At 48.8% G+C, this 20,914-nt stretch overlaps 1 protein-coding gene across 1 annotated transcript in view; it reads right to left on the minus strand.

The window, feature by feature from the left end:
- Positions 1-15,517: 15,517 nt before the first annotated feature.
- Positions 15,518-20,914, minus strand: part of Il31ra (interleukin 31 receptor A) — a 32,814-nt gene continuing 27,417 nt past the window's right edge. The window contains exons 12-14 of the mRNA XM_005356800.1: positions 18,890-18,983; positions 17,158-17,239; positions 15,518-15,967 (exon numbers count right to left, since the gene is read on the minus strand). Of these exons, the coding sequence (XP_005356857.1) occupies positions 15,518-15,967; positions 17,158-17,239; positions 18,890-18,983 (626 nt within the window). The remainder of the gene's footprint in view (positions 15,968-17,157; positions 17,240-18,889; positions 18,984-20,914) is intronic.

Below are 20,914 nucleotides of genomic sequence, written 5' to 3' on the forward strand. Positions count from 1 at the left end.
TATTTGCTCAGGAACCAAATATAGGGGTGCTGCGCCACCTTGTGGCTGGTTCATGATGCTGCAAACTCCACATTTGCCTCTACAAGAAGCTAAACCAGCAAGGATAAAGGTCCCAACTACTTAGGTTTCATCTAGAAACACAGTGGATCAAATCCTACAAACTAGCCAAGGAGTAGACTTCACTCCTAATCTATATTGAAATTTATACAAAAATCTTCACTTTGGAGTATTTGTTTAAATCCCATATCCACTACAGTTCCTAGAGACACAGTCTGCCTTCTAATGTGCTGTCTGTGGGTAGAAGTCCTTCCTGCTTTCCAAAGGGTCATTGTTTTCCTAAAGGGAAATGCTTGTCTTACCTGTCTATTGGTTTGATTTTTCTTAGAGGAATATATACAAATCCTTCCACCAACTACATGTGTGCTCTTCCCCGCAGAGGGCTCGGGATGGGTGTGAGCATTTAGGCTGGGCTTCCTGTCTCCGCAGGAGAGCGGGAGATCTTCTAGTTCTCCAAGTGATTGACTCTGAGGAGGGCACCCAGTATTTGAGGGATAAATAGACCAAAGGAGATAAAGCCGGAGATTGGGAGCCATTGGGTGAAGTCTGAAGTGGGCCGAGAGCAACAGGAAAGGGACAGCAAAGCCAAGAGGCAGCGTGACTGACAGACCAAGGGTCCTGGGAAAAGGAAAGGCAACCAGTGTGCAAATAAGATGCACCCCATTTCTGAAGCTGTGAACACATCTAAACAGCTCTCATGGCTGGTAAGGAGGCCCTAGGCTCTGGGTCCAGAAATCCAGCCTCCTCCCCAGGGCAGCACCAGGGAGATCTTGGCCTCAGGGACCCTGCCAGGCCCAACAAGGCTGTCTATAAGAGCTCAAGAGAAAAGCCGACAGCGAAGACCACAGTATGCAGCCTGGGCAGGGTGTCTTCACTCAACCACACTGGAAAACAGGAGCTGGGAAACAGTCTGCATCCTTTCAGGGAAATTACAATTACACACCCAAGAGGGGACAAGAAAATGTATTCCTAGTAACAACTGGTCCACACCCTCCTGAGTTCAACCCTTTCTAGTCAGAGACCCATCATGAAGTGAAAGAGAGAGAGAGAGAGAGAGAGAGAGAGAGAGAGAGAGAGAGAGGTGCAAAGCCATCCTTAGGAAAAGTTGGAGCTTTGGAGGACTTGGTGCAGCCTCTTAGACACTCTTCCTTGGGTTGACAACAAGAACCACCACCATTGTTCACAGAACACCCAGTGCGTGCTAGACCCCACACAGTCCTGTCAGCACTGGATTAAATCTCTCAGACATGAGGGTGATGTTCTTTCCCCCCTCTACAGGTTACAGCAAATGGGGCTTAGGAAGTCGCCAAGCCATGGGTGAGAGGCAGCAACTTTGAGGCTCAAAAATGGGTGAAATCACAACCTTCTTGCTCCAAATAACTGTGTTCTGCCTTAAACACTGGGGAGCACCCGTCCAGAACCAGGACCAGAACTGGTAGAAATAACCTCTGAGAAGGCACTGTGTGGTGCGCTTAGCTGAGTCTGGCAGGCCTGCCCAGCGCTCTTGCTCAGCTTCTCTAGAGCAGGGTTGTGATGCTGACTGGCGCTGACCATCCCATGGGGGTGGTCTCAGCAGTGGCTGAACAATTGGCAGTGCGGACGTCCATCCCATCGCCTAGGTGGACATGCTCAGAGGAGCATCGCTTACCCTCAGGGTCTTCCGTGGATAGGGCAGGAGCTTCCCCTGTTCGGGGGTCTCCCCATCCTATCAGGTTTCTCTTGGTCCCTTATCATTTCCACCTGGGAGTGGGTCCTTAAGTCACCGCACCTGGATCTGTCTCTTTTATGTCTGGGGAACTTTGATACCTCCCGTCTCTGTCCTCACTTCTGTACAAAAGTAACAGTCTGATTTGTGACAGTCCTCTGGGGAGTGACAGTGGTCAGGTGAGCAAGGGGGGGGGGCAGGAGATGGTTAGTTGTGGAATTGTCCAAAGTGACAGACTCATTGAACCCCAGTTCACCAGACTTCCTGGGCTCGTGGGAGTGCCTGCTTTCATGTCACTTTTAACACCTAGCGGGCCACTGGCTCCATTTGGAAAACTGGCCAGATCCTGTCAGCCTAGAAGCTCCGTTCCTGCTTCTACACCTGATGCAGCTTTAGCTGACCCATGTCTTCCGCCTGGAACTACCTGCCTTCAAGGGAAGAGCAATCTCACCTTTGTGTCATGGGCCATGTCTAAGTGACGGTGGTCCCCAAAGTGATTCCTGGGTAAACACTAGTTGGGTGTGTCCATTTTAACACACAGCATCCATCTGTACATCTGGCATGAGGGGCAATCTAAGGCTATTGAGTTCTTCAGGAACCTACAAAGCAATATACTTAACCTAAATAAAGAGCTATTGCCAGTAAGCCAAGAAAAAAGTTGTGAAATTGGAATAAAAGAATATCTCATTAAATGTGTAATAAAACATGTCAGCATCATTCTCTTGGAATTTATAAAAATGTTATTCATTTGTAGAACACTTACAAATGTGGCTAGAATTGATGCCTATTTTAATTGGCAGGACTCCTGAGCCAGTTTGGTGGTATAGTATATAAATATATAATCACAGGATGTGGGACGCAAACATCAGAGGATAGCAAGAACTCACCATGGCGAGTTCAGCAGCATATTATCTCCAAAATAAAAAAAATGTTAAAGTGATTCCTAAGAAGTCATAAATACTTCCAACCCTTCCTAGTTAGAGACCCACCCAATACTGTCAAAAGAAATGACACATTAGAACCTTTAACAAGTGTTATCTGTCTTTCTTGGTTAGAACTTGGATGGTCCTAGTTATGATATTAGAAGATGTAATACATTTTTTAATACACTAAAGTTCTTCTGAGAATATTGCAAGTAGGAACAATTTCTTACAAATAGTTTAAGTGCTAGGATCATCACTATCACTTCAGATGAATTTTATTTACATTAAAAAACAGCTCATAAAAAATCAAAGGTAAAATGGAAAATTGATCTCAGCAATTTTACGAGAAGATCCATGTTTTAAAACATAAAACATATATTTACTCTTTTTATTAATACATGTTGTTCATTGACATTTTTTTAAAGTTATAGCTGAAAGATACATAGTTAACATAAAGTGAGTTAAGTGTTTCATTTTTTTTTTTTTTTTTTGAGACAGGGTCTATCTTCAAAGCCCTGGCTGTCCTGGAACTCACTATGTAGACCAGACTAACCTCAAACTCAGAGACCTCCCTGCCTCTGCCTCCTAAGTGCTGGGATTAAAGGCGTGCCTCACCAAGCCCAGTGAACTCAGAATTTTGACAGTATGTGGACCCCTGGGGTGCAGGACAGCTCTCCCACCTTTAAAACATGCTAAGCCAGATCCACCCACTTTCACTGATCAGCAGGCTATAACTCGATCCTTCAAAACCCTGATGGACAGGCCAGCAGCCAATCAGAATTCACTGCATTCTCCAGTGGGTCATTCATGGGACCTCTGAGAAGACAATGTTGCTCTCTCAAAAGAGGACAACGATAGACGCTGCCGGCGTACCGATGACTTGTCCTGTTGTTATCCATCGAGGGTGGCTTCCTTGTGCTACTGTGCCCCTACAGAGAAAGGTCATCTTAGGGGACGAGACAAGGCAAAACCTTCAACTCGGGCCCCAAGTTCACTGTCTCGCTGGTGAGAACAAGTTAAAATGGGTGTCGGTCCCACAGTGAAGCAATCTTCCCGCTGTGAGGAAGGCACGCCGTGTCTCTGAGACTGACTCTCTATGACATGACTACATGTTTTATAAACTTTCCTAGGGAGTCTATTTATAGTCACCCCAAAGAGAGAGGGCAGTGAGAGATCAAAGAAACGATCCCACCCCAGTCCAGTGTGAAGAAGTGATGGGTTTGTGACTCACAGCAGCATGGGGAGGAGTTCCTTACAGAAGCACAGGCAGCTTTCGTACAGGCAGCAGCAATACCGCCAGTCCCCCCCCCCCCCTCAGCAGTTGTGCGGGTCACGTGTGGGTAACCCCAGCGCTCTGATTGCAAGAGCGCCACAGCTCCCACAGAGCTTCACCTTCCTTGCCCCATAGGGCCTACCATTTCCCCAGCCACGGGTTTTGCCTAGGCTGACAGTACCAGATGTGGTACCTCTTGAGGGTGAGTTTCAATTTCATCTGAAAGTGGCTGGTTGCACCCATGCTAGTCACGTCATGATTATAGCTATGGGCACATTTTGCCTGGCATGCTGACAGAGTACCATGCTTTGCCTCAGCCAGGTAGGACCATCGGCAGCCATTGCTCTCCAGAAGCCTGCAGCTCATCTTCCGTCACTGCTAATGGCAGCCAGGGTGTGTGTGGTAGTGGGGGTGCGGTCCAAAAGGTTAGGGGCTGATGCCACAGGCCTGTCTCTTCATTGGTTACACCTAGCCAAAACAAGGACCCTAAGCAGAAGGAACAATCTCTGCCTCAAAACGCTTCCCTTCAGTAAGAAATGAACACACTTGCCCACCCCTGAGTCGCGTTTCGTCCTTTATACCGCTATATCTCCGCATCCGTCCGGCGCCCACTGTTCTTGATGCTCTAGAAGCCAAGGCATACTTGGCCCCGGATCCACCCAAGTCCAAATATTCTGTACCCTGTAAGAGACCAACAGATCCACAATGCAGTATGAGGTCACCAGTCATCCTGCCTGGTCTTCACCTGTAGGCAGCCTTGGCCATCCTCTAGGGAAGCTGCTAGAACCATTCCAAGCCCATGAGGTCTCCCTTCCTCCAAAACAGTGGAACCCCTCCCACCCTTCGATGGCCTGTGTAGCCGTACCTGTCAATCCCGAGGGAACACAGAATCACTTTCGTGATTTTTACCCTGAGGACTCCAGCTTGACACAAATCTTGCCACGTGTGCCTCCGGGTGACCCTGACAGGCTCCCGTATTACCGTTTCTCATTCCCCATTGGTTGTTCTAGTACAGTGCTTCTCAACCTTCCTAACGATGAGACCCTTTAAGACGGTTCCTCATGCTGCGGTACCCTCCGACCATAAAATGATTTTCATCGCGATTTCATAACTGTAGTTTTACTATTGGTATGAATCATGACCTAAATAAATATCAGATATGCAGGATAGCTGATGTGTGGCTGACTCTTGTGATGGGGTCGTGACCCGGAACCCACAGGTTGAGAACTGTTGCAAGTCCCTTCTACGCTTGCTGTTTGCCTGCTAGTCTAAGCCACTCTGGACCCTCCAACACTTGTAAAACTCACGAACCGCCATGGGGCTAAGCCAAACCACAAAGCCTACACCATTTCTGAGATCAGCTATGAACTTGGCTACAGGTGTAGCCACTGGTTGTGTGCATCCGAGGCTTCATCAGGGTGTGGGACTTCAGTGTCCAAACACCAGTGTCCTAGGCATAGGAGAAGGTGTGAGCTTACCTATCGATTCGGTCTGTCCCCTCTGATCCTGACCCCTCCCAGTTCCACAGAGGCACAGACTTAGACCTACAAAAGCCGAGTGTGACATAGCCGCAGCTCCCAGCCGTTGGCTAGCTTGTGGCTGATGACCGCCCTCAGGAGATGCAGCCCCCCCCCAACCCCCAGAGAGAGGAAAGAAAAGAAGTTGGCCAGGGGAGTAGAAGCCGGGGCTACCCAGGAAGGCTTTATGACTTGCATTATAAAGAGTGTTACCGGCAGAGACTGAGTCAGATAATTCTGTGTCATTAAGCCCGTAATGAAATGGTAGCATGGCCTGGGATTGTAATGACCAAAGAGTGTAAATGTCCCCAGGGTTCTCCCAACTCTCACTCCCTTCCCTCTGTCCCTTTCTGAGGTCTGGTCCCAAACTTACGTACTGCACTCTGAATTAAACACGCACCAGCTGCTGGGCCCACAAGTCTGCCTTTCTTCCCACACACCAAGTTAGCCACGTCTTGCCTGACCTTAAGCATCCATAGTGCTATGTGGCAATGGGCCTCATACCATAGACTTTGCTCAAGGGACTGTCCTGGGCTCATCCCCTCAGTTTTCCCAGGCAAGACCTTCAGGGGGTTCCAGAGAACACTCATGAGGCACACATCCCTGTCTTCTAGTTCGTGTAAAAGTTTTTTGTATTGGGTTTTGTTGTCGTTGCTGTTTCTGGTTTTAATTTGGATCGGGGAGGATGCTGAGGCTCTCTATTCTAGAAAAGGGGAGGGAAATATCGTAGGCCTGAGAGCAATTGCCTTTGGGTGGAGCCTGCTGCCTGATGATAAAAGGGTGTTCCCTGGAGCTAACCCATAAGATGCCCTGACTCTATCAGCTAGGAGGCTGTTGCCAGGCTTGTGCAGAAACCAACAGCCAGCAAGTTGTCATTTTTCCTGGAACTCTGTAGTAATAGGAGCGGCGGGGCTGCGTCCCCAGAACCCCGGTCGCCTGGCTAGCTTATACCCCGAAATAATTACACAGACACTGTATTCTTAAACATTGCTTGGCCCATTATATCTAGCCTCTTCTCTGCTAACTCTCGCACCTGGACTAGCCCATTTCCAAACATGTGTGTAGCACCCCAAGGTGCGCTTACCAGGAAGATTCTAGCCTACATCCATCCTGGGTCGATGCTGAATCGCGTCTGCCTCAGAGAGCAGAGCTATGCGTCTGCCCAGGAGAGGGGAGCATGGCGTCTCTCTGAGCTCACTTCCTCTTCCTCCCAGCATTCTGTTCTGTTTACTCCTCCCACCTATGTTTTAACCTATCAGGGCCAAGCAGTTTCAGAGCAGCGGGCTGCGTCCCTGGCACCCGGCCACCCACATGGTTAGCTTATGCCCGGAAATAATTACACGGAAATGGTATTCTTTTAAACACTGTCTGGCCCATTAGTTCCAGCCTCTTATTGGCTAGCTCTTACATATTGAACTAACCCATTTCTATTAATCTGTGTAGCCCACGAGCTGGCTTACCAGGAAAGATCTTAACCTGTGTCTGCCTGGAGTGGGAGAATCATGGCAACTCACTTACTCAGCTTCTTTCTCCCAGCATTCTGTTCTGTCTACTCCACCCACCTAAGGGTTGGCCTATCAAGGGGCCTAGGCAGTTTCTTTATTAATAAGAAATCACTCCCACATCAGAACTCCTATTGATTTCCTGGAGGGCAGCACAGCCTGGTGGGTAAACATATCTGGGGAGGGAGGAGGAGTTGGGCAGACCCCTTAGTACATGTCAATAACACACTAAAAATGGATAGCCTAGTGTCTAAGTAAACTGTTGGTTGTGGAAAGGCCAGCTACACTACTCTGGGTGCGCTCCGGCCTCACTGCTGCAGGTGTGCTCTGGCCGCACTACTGTGGGTGTGCTCAAGCCTCACTGCTACAGCACCATTACTGTGGGTGTGCTCTTTAGAGCTGCTGTGAAGCACAGAGACCAGGGATGTCCCCATGTCTAGCTGTGGTTGTTGGGTTGGCTGGTTGGATAGCTGCACGGATGGATGGATGGACAGACAGACGTACAGACAGATGGATCGATGGATGGATGGATCATCGGTGGGTTTTTGTTGTTTTGAGATAGGGTCCACGACATACTCTAGGCTGGCTTCCAATGCTCCTTTCCTACCTGTCTCCCGTGTACTAATGCTGGGATTACTGGTGTACACGGCCCACACCTGACCCACTTCCGGTCTCAGCCCTCCTAGGGCTCTGAACATTTCGTTAGTTGCTGTGCACCTGTGTGTTCCCTGGGCCGTCTGGGATTCTGAACTGAGACGGAAGTGCTTAGCCCCGCCCTTCCCGTGCCCCTCCCACACTCCTCTATTTCTCGGAGCCTGCCTGCAGATGGCGATGAGCACGTGTTTGCTCTGTGCCCTGCCCCCTTCCCCCCAAAGAAAGACTTGCTATCTCTGCAAAGCCGAATGGCAGAAGTGCAGCTGGGCCCGTGGCCTGATGGGAGCTAGGGAGTGCCAGAGGCCCAGTTCTAGGTGCTAGACAGGGTGTCAACAATAAGATGAATTCCAAGCCTCAAACTGCCTGCAGCCCCACCAGGTTGAGAGAGGCATGTCTGCGGGGAAAGCAGAGGAACACAGCCCTGATGACTCAGTAGAGGGAGGAAGAGGCCACAGCCACAGGAGGAGTGTTGAGGACCAGCCTCGACTGGATTCACAAGTTCCAGGGTAGCAGAATGAAGATTAGAATTATTAAAAGTGAGCAGAGATAAGAGAGAAATAAGAGACAGAACACAGAACAGCATTGGGAGGGAAATTCAGTAAACACTGAGCCGCCCCTTTATTTCCCACGTTTTTTTCATACCCCACTCCAAAATGGGAGGGGGAGCAACAGACTTCATTAAAGAGTATCTCTGGCCTTTGGTCAAGATGGAGCTGATACACCTCTGCACTCAAAATACTCTTAGCCACTCGAGGTCAGGACCTCCTGTTTTGTAGCCACTTGTCAACAACTTTGAAAGAGCAAAACAAGCTCGCACTCTCTGACCTCTGGTAAAGGTGGAACCGACTCACATCTGTGGGCCCTGGCAGAGGGGGAATGTTCTAGGAGCTAGGAAGGGTTAGCATGCTTCTCCGGTGCAGGGAGCTGGACAGAATCGCCATTACAAGATGGCGCCGACATCCTGTCTTGTTGGAAATAAACAACTCCGTATTTGGCTATGCCTTTGGGAGCTGCAGGTCCCCCACTTCCCGCATGCGAGGTGGTTTAGAGTCCTTGGGCCTATCCTGACACAGTCTAGTGTCAGCTGACGGTGGCAGCCAATCACAGGGCGATCCCTTTTGCCTACTCCCTATATAAGCAGCTGCTTTAGTGCTCTCGGGGCCCCTCACTTCCTGCTCTCTCTCAACCAAGAGGCTCCACTTCGGGTTCCGAGCCGGCTGACGCGCATGATCAAGGAAGTTCCTAAGGATGAGGCTGAGTCTCTGGAAGAAGATCCTGCTGACGTCCCTGATGATGTGGATCCAGGGGAAGGCAGAGCACAGATGGGGAATCCTGTCAGCCTTCCCAAAGGCGATCCCTGTTCTACATGATGCCACGGTTTTCCCCAGATTTTTACCACCAATAGAAACCTTGATTTACCATTTTTAATGTATGATTCTGAAGTAGCCCCTTTAGGAGAAGCACGTGACATCACAGAGAAAGGGTCCCTATGCTTTCAATAAGGAGTGAGTGGGAGTGGGCATGTTTTTGGCAAGCTGCCTGGGTGGCTGTGTGTTGTGCCTGTGGTTGGTCTGCCGCCTTTATGCCCAAACCAAGAGGGACAAAGTAATTATCTCCCAAACAGGCTGCCCTGGAGTGTGGCTCCTCCCCCCAGATATGGTTGTCTGCACTAAGAGATGCTTAGGGCTTCCATCATGCACAGCCTATGCACCCCATGGGATCTGTTGATCCATTGCACTTGGGTAGGTGTGCGGATATAGGTTCCTGCGACACAGCCTTTGCACCCCCGAGGTTCCTTGAATACCCATTGCACAGGGGAAGGTGTGTCCATGGGGAATATCTTCCATCCTTGATCGACCAACACATCATGAGGTGGGGGTCAGATTGGATGACGTTAGTCCTGCGCTCAGTGCTCACAAACAAAAAGGGGGAACTGCAGGGAGCTGGACAGAATTGCCATTACAAGATGGTGCCGACATCCTGTCTTGTTGGAAATAAACAACTCCATATTTGGCTATGCCTTTGGGAGCTGCAGGTCCCCTGCTTCCCGCATGCGCGGTGGTTTAGAGTCCTTGGGCCTATCCTGACGCAGTCTGGTGTCAGCTGATGGTGGCAACCAATCACAGGGTGACCCGTGTGCCTACTCCCTATATAAGCAGCTGCTTTAGTGCTCTCGGGGCCCCTCGCTTCCTGCTCTCCCTCAACCAAGAGGCACTCCATTAAAGCGTGATCTGAGAAGAATCCTCGTGTGGTGGTCGTTCTTTCTTGCTGGTCGAGAAGTTCGCCGCCCTCTGGAATGTGGCGTGGCTTTGACTTGGGCCCAGAGAGACCCGGTTGGGTTGGATTTCCAACTGATACGACTCAAATATAATTATGTTTGCTTAATTAAATTGATGATGATGTGCAACAGTAATGAAGGGGCTCAGCTGACAGGAGACTTAGTGGAAGACGGGATTCCTGGGAGGAGGAACAGAGACGTGATGACCTGGAGAGTCCTGGTCACCTGGGGTTCATCCCTCCACCGCCACACGCCCTGATCTCTGTTCACTGTGGGCTGTCCTTGCCCTCTGCCATCATGGCTGTCTTTCTGTGTAGACAAGACTGGCTTCAAACTTGCAGCAATCCTCCTGCCGCTGCCTCCCCCTCTGCACCATCACACCTGGCCAGGTTAACAGATTACAGAATGAAGGAGGTGAAACCTTAGAAGTATAGAAAATTACAAAGGTGGTCTTATGGCTTTATTACGCGGATGCTCAAATACAAACGTGTTGACAGTGAAGTACCTGGAATGTTCCCCGCATCGCAGTCTGCATGTCTTCCTCCCCACTCCGCGTCACAGAGTCATACATTACCCAGACACATAATAAATCTATGGAGAAGCAGACATGCCCAACCTCCAGGGATGCAGAATGATTTCTGCTGCAATCATCGGACTCTGTGACCTTTCTGGTTTCTGTATTTTTATTTTTGTTTCAAGTCTAGGCCTCAAGACAGTTCTCTCCCATCTTGCCCTACTCATAACAGTTGAGAAGGATAAAAGACCCCGTGTCTACGATGAAGTTGGCAGTGTATGTAGCCCACCTTCTCTGAAGAGCTCTGGAAGCCCCTGCTGACTCAGCTTTTGTCCTCCTGAGGCCTTCTTCTAGATCCTTCGTGGCAGCTCAGGGCAGGTCCCTTGCCCAGGACTCTGCATACAGAACTCAATACAGAGGGGCAGTTGTGACCTCTGGGCTCCTGCACCATGGGCTGGCACTGTTTGTGCTCGTGTAAAACTCCCCACTGACCCCAGTGTGCAAGGGAATGAGGATCTGCAGTGTCCTCTCTAGGCTCCACTCTCCCAGACCCCCACAATAAGAGGGCAAGACACCAACACCACACAGCTGATTATAGATAGGCCTTATTGTTATGGCTTAGATAAAACACTGCAGTTCCCGGAGGGATGCAGCAGCAGGCAACGAGGGCCAGCAGGTCCCAGGCAAGGAGCCACCGGGGGTGAGAGACAGAGATAGATAAATACGCCATGCAGAGAAGGTGGGTATTTATTTAGTGGGTTATGGAGGGGAAAGGAAAAGGGGGAAGGGGTGAAGGGAGAAGAGCAAAGAGAGGCAGAAAAAGAAAGAGAAATGGGAGGGGAGGGGAGGAGGGGAGGAGAAGAGAAGCTACCTCTTTGGGAGAGAGATGCCAAAGAAGGAATCAAGCTGGATGGAGAGAAGATCCCCTTGCTTCGGAGGAGTATGGGGGAGGGAATGGGAGGGGCTTGTCTCTTAAAGGGACAGGACAGACCATTACACTTATCATAGTTAAGGTTCTCAAAAAAACAATTAACAAAAGCAAAATCAAGCTTACAGCAGTGAAAGAGCAGGCTGTCAATGGAAAAGTACCAGCTACCCCCCAGGCATCTCTGGTAACACCAAAAATCACTGTAGCCTTAAGAGGTTGTATCAGGCAAGGTGTGATCATAAAACCTTCAGCAAATTCAGCTTTGTAAACAGCTCCAAGTAGACAGGACAAAAGTAAGAAAAGCTCCCCTTGAACAAAGATGTTTATTGTAGTCACTCCCTGTACTAAAAAGATGTTCAGCACAACTGTGTTGACTAAGGACTGTCTCGGAAGCCACAGCGTGCAGACATGGACATCTAGGGCGGCTGTTCTAAGCATTCCACCCCAGCATTGCTGGCATTTGAAGACCAGTTCCTTAGCTATGAGGATGAGGCTGGTCGTGCCCTGTAGGCAAGATTTCAGCCCTGCTGGCTGCTGCCGACTAGATGCCAGTAGCACCCCTCCCAGCCATGGCAGTCAAAGCATCTCCAGGCATGGTTCCTCTGACTCTGTAGGCGGGAGGGCAAACTCACCCTGACTGAAAACAACCAGTACAAATGACAAACAGATGACAAATAGATGCCAGCTCTCCACAGGGCTGGATAGAGGACAGGAAGTGAGAAGGGCTGGGCGCCCAGTGTGTGCCTTTCTACAGGAACCAGGTACTCAACTAGAAAACCAGAAAGGTATCCTGGTTTTGTTGTGGGTTGTGTGCCTACATATGTGTATGATGGGTGCCCATGCATGTGCCTAGAGGTCAGAGAGGGAGGCTGGGTGTCTTCCCTCATCACTCTCTGTCTTGTTCCCTTGAGACAGGGTCTGTCACTGAATGAGGAGCCAGGCTGGAGGCTAGCACACCCCAGGAACGCTCCTGTCTCCACCCTGCAGCCCTGGCGTTATAAACATCCATGGTGACACCCAGATTTTTATGTGAGTCCTGGGGATTTGTGCTGAGGTACTCACACTTGTTTGACAAACACAATTATCAGCTAAGCCACCTCCCAGTCCCTTGCTTTTTTTTTCTTTTTCCTTTTTAATTTAGCAGCTAGTTCAGAGTTAATGATGTCTGAGCCCTACACAGGAGCAGAAGTCCCCAGAGCTTTGGCAAAGGGGCAAATGGGAAACACCACAGGCTCTGCCATGCTAAGTCTCTGCCAGTTTCTGAAGTTGCTTTTGGGCAGAAAGGGGAGCAGCCACAGATAATAGGTAAATGAGGCATGGTTAGCCCCTCCTCCAGTGAACTTCATTTGCAAGCCCTGAAATTTTAATTTCAGGTTAAAACGTTAGACATTTCCTTTGGATAGTCTACTCTTGGGTGATGCTTAGGTAATCTGTTTGTGGTTCTTCCTGCAACCAGGTATTGTTTCAGGGAAAACTACTGAGCCGCAGGCCTCCATTAAACTTAAGGATGGCTGGGTCCTACACTGGCAGGTGATAAAAGTTGGAAGTAAAGAACTTCCTTTGGGTGGTCTGTTTCTATTTAGCTTATCATGGCTGGCTCCTACATTGGCTGGCTCATCCTTTTTCTTTGACAGAAAAGAGAGAAAACACAGATGGCCTTCTTTACCCAGGGAGGCAACCCCCTGGATGCTAAGTGTGGATGCCTATAGTGAGTGGATTCAGGAGAGGAATCCGTCATGGCCTCGGAGCCTGCATCCTGTGATTCCGCTTGGAGAATGCAGTGTGAAAAGAAAACCAACTGTCCCTAGAGCTGGCTCTGCTGGGACCACCCCATACTGGGACAACACAGGGCCTTTGACAATCCTTCCCACCAAGAACAACGAAGGTAAATCTGGGGTGTGGCACAAGGAGGCCGAGAGGGAGAGAAAGAACTGAAAAGAAGCGGAGATAGCACCTGAAAAGAGGGGAATGCAGACCAAAGGCAAACCAGGGAGGCTGAAATGATACAGAAGGGGGAAGAACAGCTGGCGCAAAAGACAACCCAGGATGCCGCTGGCATCTGTGATGCCAGGGTAGCAGAGGTAGGCAGAGGATATTGTGTGTGTGTGTGTGTGTGCATGTATTCTTCCACCTCTCTTTTTCTCTCTCTCCACTGTTCGTGGGCTTCAGAATCAAAAGCATCATCATGCCTTTTTTTCCGTGACCCCCTTGAGACTCCACCAGCCCCACTAACCTCCCACAATCCCCCAGCTAGAGGCTGAAGGGTCGGAGAGAAGAGGTATAGGAGTGCCCTTGATTATTCCTCCCCAGGTCAAGCTGGAAGGCTGAGTTGAGCCTCCCCAGTCAGGGATTCCTGGGGGAGAGGCTCTGAGGAGTTGTGCAGAGCTACACAGCAGGAAGGGAACCAGTTCAGGGCGGCCTAGGATCAAATGTCCCTTTGGTTAAATCACTTCCAAGGCTTGAGGGCAAGACAAGGGATAGGAGGGTGATCTCCAAAGTGAGAGTCAGGTCCCCTCAGGTCCCTCCCTGGTTCCCTGACCTATAAACCTTCACTAGGGACAAAGGGCGGGGCTGCGGAAGACTGCAGCCACTGAGGCACGTTTTTTAAATGGCCTATGGAGGGAGGGAGGCTTCGGGAAGCAGCCTCAACTTCCTGTGCCCACAGTAAGATTGCAGCCAAGTGACTGATGACCAAAAGGACAAATGCTTGAATCCACTGATCAAACTATGTCTGGACAAACACACGACTCTAGAAGACTTCAAGGGCAGCCCTGCAGATGCCAGGCTCTTGAACATCCTCAGAATCCATCCCAGGGAGGACCGGGGAAGTCAAGTCTTGACAGCAACATTGGTCTGTCATTATCTCGAAATGTCTGGGTCTTAGGCTAGAGATAAATTCTACTGAGAGGAAAGGAAAGCCATGCATTTGCACATCTGAATGGTGGCTTGTGAAATGTATGTCTGTAACCCAAGCACCGCCTACTCAAATTCTCCTAGCTTCCTGGCTGCACAGCACCTCCTGTCACTCAGCCACTGCCCCGCCCACTGTGGTCTCATCAGGTTCCCAGGGACCGGCCCGCTACTGTGCACAGTTGCATAGTTCCCCAGGCTCAAGCAAATAAACCCCCGACACACACACACACACACACACACACACACACACACACACACACACACACACACACACACACACACTCCCTCTGATCACGAGCTCTGTGTTTGACTATAGCAAAGGGGCAGAGGTCTCAGGACACAGCAGTGAAGTTGCTGAGCACTGTGTGCTCCCAGGCCCTGATTGTGTGTGGCTGGGAGAGACCTTTTCCGGTCTGCTCAGTAAGCATTCCTGGGCTCCACGCCAGCGTGAGGGGCAGTGTCTCTGAACAACAGCCACTGCAATGTTTGGTGCCTTCTCTACTACCAGATATGGCGCAAGCCAGAAGAGCAGCGCGAGCTGAGAAATGGCCAACAGCGTGGGCATACCTGCTGCCTAGCCCACGGTCCAGGCCAGTGTCTTTCTGGAGCGTCTCCCATTTCCCGATTTAGTAGCTGTCGGTGTGTAATAAACCTGGGGCAGATGGGATGTGGAGAACACTTGCCTAACATAAACAAGACCCCGCTGAGTTCAACCCCGAGTGTTGCAAAAATAAAAAACTAAATATAAATTGGTGGTGAAGAGTCCCAGGAAGGGCATGAGGAAGACCCTTGAGATGGAGCAAGGGCTAAGGAGCCTGGCAAACCGTTAGGAAGCCACTCCACTTCCTGGCCTCTGCACCAAAGAGAGAAATCTTGTTCAGGAACAGGGTGAGGAAGGGTAAAGATCAGGTTCCCACAGGAATCGAGTACCAACCAAACAACCATCCTGAAGCCCTGAGGGCAGCTTCAGCAATGGCCGGGGTAACTTCGTCCTTTAGGATCTGAAACTGGGTCCTTCTCTCGAAGTCATCATCTCAAAGGGGCTGGGTGAGAGTACTTGGAAGAAAGTGACTTGATTTTCTTTGTAAAGCGCTTCCTTCTTCTTAGAACAAGTTGACATCTGTGTCACCATGTTCCAAGAGACTTAGCAGCAAAACGAATGGGGAGGGGCCAAAGAAGACTTCTGGAAGTCTCGGTGTCTTTGCTAGGGAAGGGACCCACGCAGTCTGCAAGGGCTCACTCCTCCTCGGCGCTTAGATTTCTCTCTTGGTGTGCTCTGGGATATTTCCATGCACAAGAAACTCCCTGGTGGTCACTGAATTTTTCAGATAGGGATTCGGAGGTCGCTCCTCACTGAGAGGCTCTGGTCCTGGACTCTGACCGGAAGACAGAAGTTGCTCAGTGAATTCTGTGTATGTCTCTTCTGTCGTTCCCAAACACTGGGTATGGGTGTTTCCGGGGGGCCTCTTAAAGCTTCCCCCCGGGGGACAGTCAGGCCTCGACGGAGAGGTCACATACTCATTCGCCTCTCCTCCCAGAATGCTCTCCTGACCTTTCCTAGCTTCCTCTGCGGAAAGGACTTCCAGAAAGTTTTCAAAGTTTACCACCAACTTGTCAATGAGGTCAGCGGGGATAGAGCATGGTTTTAGGATCCTGTCTTCTGTGCTCCCAGGGTTGTCAGACTCCTTCAGACTGGACTTCCTCTACAGAAAGAAAAGGGGCAGACACCCTGGAGTCATGTGAGGGGTACAAATGGCAGAGCTGAATCATTAGATTTGGGACACAGACTCCCTGCCCCCATGTACAGCCCCCCACATCTCTCACTGGTCCAGATGGTGACCCGCCACTTCCTCAGGAGCTGAGGAGCAGCACCCCAGGGCCCACACTCCCTCTAGAGAGTTCAAGTCTCTCTTCCACAGCATATCTGCAAAGCTCCAGGTGAGATGAGAACCCTTAGGGGAAAACCATAAAGGTAGGCACCACCAGGAAATCTAAGGCCACCCGACAACAGGGCAGGGCTCTGCCATCTTTGTCTCCTGCTGGCCCGTGCCTTGGCAGGCAGTTGAGAATTAACCAGTGCATGCTGTAGAGGCCTGACCTGCACACTCTGCAGAGTACATTTCATTGACTTAATAAACAGGAAAACAAAGAGGCCAACATAAAACACAAGAAAAGGAGGGAACAGAAACAGTTCATTACAAAAATGCCCCTTTAGAAAAATAAATTCTGAATTGAAAAAAAAAGACTAACATTTTAAATTCTTACATCAAGGAAAACTTATGAAAGAACATTCAATAATAAGGATTTAAGAGCTATGGTTCACTGAGCTGATTTACTCTTAAGGGGGAAATCATAACTTAGGCATTTTTCAAGTTTTCTATTTAAAAACATACTTAAAAGGAGGATTTCTACTTGGAAAAATATATCAGGAAACACTACTGCCAATTAAATAATTTTTGACTCTCTCTCCAATGGAAAGATGCCCTTGGGTTACCATTTTCCCCAGCATCCTATATCTCTGAATGGCCTCCAGATTAATTTGCTCTTGATTGCTTTTTAAATGACCATAGAGTTGACAGTCAGGCCTCTTGCTCCCCATCACAGAGCCAAGTCTGTTAACACAGTCCCTTCTCTGTGGCATCCTTCAGGATTAGTTTTATGTTGGGAACACTTCAGGCCCTGGCGATGCTCTTTCCTCTAGCCCCAAGGGCAGGGCGAAAGTCATGGCTGGAAGGCTGATTCCAGCTTCCCTTTCAGCTCTTTCCTGGGTCTTTCAGACTTCAGTTCTTTCTCAATGGATGAACCCTGAGGAAAGCCTCTCCCACGCCCATCCACCCGCTCCACCTCCCGCAGCCAGCCTACAGTTTCCTAGACAAAACCCAGCAGAGTGTACCTTGAAATCATCTCCGATCCATGTGGCTAAACTACTTTCAGCAGGGTTGGGAACATCAGGACAACACAGACGAGTCAACCGGCTATTAAAAGATGAGATTTTAGAAGAGGAGGTAAGCTCAAGGCATGGTCCATGTGTAGTGCGTGGCTAAGCTAAGGGCAAGGCTTTCTAAAGGCAACTGTGTGACTCCCTGTTCAAGAAGAGCATTGTTATTTGAATTAGAATGTCCCCCACAGGCTCATATGTTCAAATACCTGGACCCCAGTTGGTAGAACTGTGACCTTGTAAGAGGAGGTGTGTCACTGGGGGCAGGCCTTGAGGTTTCATATGGCTGTGTCTCGAGATGTGAGCTCTCAAATCCTGCTCCAGAGCCCATTCGGCCTCCTGCCACCCTCCCTACTGTAACCACCATGGACTCTAACCCTCTGAAACTGGAAGTCTCAAATAAAAAGTTTATAAGCTGCCTTGGTACAGTGTCTTATCTTAGCAATAGAAAAGGAAAGACAGAAGGTAGCTGAATTCAATAAGTGTAAACTTCCACACTCTAGCCTGGCAGGAAATATGAAGCAGTTGTCTATGGGATACCACAGGAGATGCATGCTTCCCCCATGTAATTATGTCCTTACCTTCCTTTCTCCATCACCCCTGCATCCCTACCCCTGTCCTGATGATGGAAACTGAATTACAGCCACTCTTGGTAAATATATTCTTGGGAGCAGTTAATATACTAACCATCCACGCTTCTACATAGTGGTCCCCAAAGCATGTTCCCAACTTCAGCACCAGTATCACCAAGTAATCAAAATCCAGATTCCTAATTTTATCCCAGAACTCTGAGTCAGACGCCCTTGGGGTAGGACCTGATTTTGACAAGTGCCAAGATTAAAGCTGGTTACTCAAGAGCACGGTGTACAAAAACCTGGGCTGTGACTTGGCTGCACCACACTATTGGTAATTGACGTTGACGTGTGTGCTTATTCACGAATGAGTCACAGCTGCTGGGCAGAGGAAGCTCAAGGGCCAATGTAGAGGGTTCTACCAAGGAGAAACTGGGGCAGCATAAGGCTCACTGCACGGAGTAATACAAGATGCTAAAGACAAACGTTTCCCCCACACTGGCAAGAGCAAGCAGGACAAACGTACCTGCAGCCAGCCTTCCAACTCTGCACCACAAAGAACAGGTCTCTTTTCCCACCCAGCTGGCTAACACCCTGATCCCAGGGCTCAGTCTCCTCGCCAGCCGAGCGTCAGGTGATAAACAGACACTGACAGAAAGAGCCTATGGGGCAGCTGGTACCCCTTGGTCTCAGAGGAATCTAGACTTGGTGTACAGACCTGTACAAATATGTCTTCTTGTTTGTTAGAGTTCTGATGAGTCCAAGGGTGTGGCCTTTAATCATTTCCACAAAGATGAGCCAAAGGAATGAATGAATTCCACCCCCTCAGGAAGGAACGCCCTCTGATACCAGGGCCACGGCGCCTTCCACTGCTTTCTGCTGCTCATTTTATTTTATTTTATTTTAAATTTTTAATGATTTATTTAACTTTATTTTATGCGCATTGGTGTGAAGGTGTCAGATCTCGTGGAAATGCAGTTGTGAGCTGCCGTGTGGGTGCTGGGAATTGAACCTGGGTCCTCTGGAAGAACAGTCAGTGCTCTTAACCGCTGAGCCATCTCTCCAGCCCCTCTGCTGTTCATTTTAAAGATAATCACTTTCGATTAGAAACTCACTTTGGCTTTTTGAGACCAGACGTCACCGTGAAGATGCTAAGGAGGAGAAGGCCTCCTCCAACCAGAGATGTCAGGAGGATAATTTCAAAGACACCTTTGCAACGAAGAGAACAAAATACCATTGTCAATATAGTTCCCCGATTCATTGACAAAAATCAAATAACTTTTTCTTTAAGCCTCAGCAACATCTCTCATTAGTTTTCTTCTACTTGAATTCAATTTCTTTCTATTAAAACCATTGGAATTTGGGTTCCCCATCTAGCTGTCTTTCCCCCATGTGATATGATAAATGTTGATATTTTTCTTTTGTATTAGTATATATCACTTATACAGAACAACAGGCTTCGTCATGACATCTTCAAACATTATACATTATATACTGACAGATGTGTTCACCAGGGTCATCTTCCAAATTCATTCATTCAGTCAGGACTTACTGAGCATAGCTATTGGCCAGACATCATTCTGAGAAATGAAACAAATAAGAAAACAAGAAATACCAGATCCTTACTCACTGGTTCTTATATACTGGGGTAGAGACACACACAGTAAAACTCTGACACTTAATCTAACTATTGATTTGCCTGGATGGAGGGATGCCTACAGAACAGTAAAAGCGTGCTTCTGTGTCTCTGTGAGGGCGTGTTCAGAGGACTGAACTGGAGAGCAGCTTAGGGGAAGACCCACCATGAATATCAGCAGTACCAACATTCAGGGACCCGAATAGGATAAAAGTGGAAAAAGAGAAAGCCAGTCAGCAAGCGCAAGTTACCTTCTTCCTAAGCCTGAATGTTGATTGCTAGAGGCATTACCCATGGATTTCATACTTCAGCTTAGCTAGCATTTGGACATGGACTCACGCTAACAACTCTCCAGAGAGCTTCCAGGCCTCCAGCGTTAGACAGGGACTGTATCATTAACCCAGATCTTATTCTAAAACTGAGTGGCTCCCAGGGTCTCTGTTTTGACAGCATGCTGATGACCACTGTTGGAAAACCTAGACTCCACCTACATAAACCATATCCATTTTGTTCTTCTACAGAATCTAAAACAGAATAAAGGGTAAGGTGGAGGGAGGTTAACAACCTAATTTTGCATTTATGTATCATTTATTTAATTTTTTAGATAGTGTCTGCCTCGTTGTGTAGCCCACACTGGCCTGAACTCACCGTGTAGACTGATCTAGCCTCACACCTCCCATGTTCCTGCCTCTACCTCTTGCGGGCCGAGGCTGGCATATAGCACCATGGTTAGGTATGCTCACGAGAAAGAGATGGCCTGCACCACTCCAGGAGATGCACAAGCCTTGGAGAAGGAGCAAGTGAGAAAAACAGAGGCAGGGAGTGAAAGGAGGCAAGGGGCGGGCAGTGACCGGTGGGTTTTCTACAGGGAATCTAGAACTTGAAACTGACCGCTGTGTCTGAGTGTCTTGTAGAGGGCTGAGAGACAGGTAAGAACACTAGCTGCTCTTGCAGGAGACCCAGGTCCAGCTCTCAACACCCATATGGGTGCTCACAACTGCCTATAACTCCAGTTCCGGGTGATGCGAACCCTCTTCTGTATGTGGTCCACGTAAGTTCACTCAGCTACACACATTTTCAAAAGAAAAAAAAAAGGTGGGGTGAACGGAAGTTGAGTGGTCTGTAATCTAATCTACAACCAAAGAGGGAAATCCTGGGCTCCGACACAGTATCTTGTTCTCAGCTTGATCCTGAGAGAAAAATACCACGAGCTGCCCAACTTGTATCCAGTGCTCTGAAAGCAAAGCATGATTTTTTTAAAAAGAATTTTTCAAAGGCAGCATCAAAGAGAATGCCAAGATGACATTGCTAGTCCATGGAGGAGAACATGCTTTCTGTGCAAAGGCAGATGCTCTGCTCGTGGTTCCCAGAGGCACAGTCTGTTTTATTCTTTTGGAGTATGAATCACAAAAGGATTTTGAGATGCACGAGAAGACTCTTTTTTTTGGCTTGTACTAGTTATTGCAAAACCTAACAGTGTCATGTGTGTTTTGTTTTTCCAGTT

Source organism: Microtus ochrogaster, chromosome 19 (assembly GCF_000317375.1).
Source record: "Microtus ochrogaster isolate Prairie Vole_2 chromosome 19, MicOch1.0, whole genome shotgun sequence".
NCBI lineage: Eukaryota > Metazoa > Chordata > Mammalia > Rodentia > Cricetidae > Microtus > Microtus ochrogaster.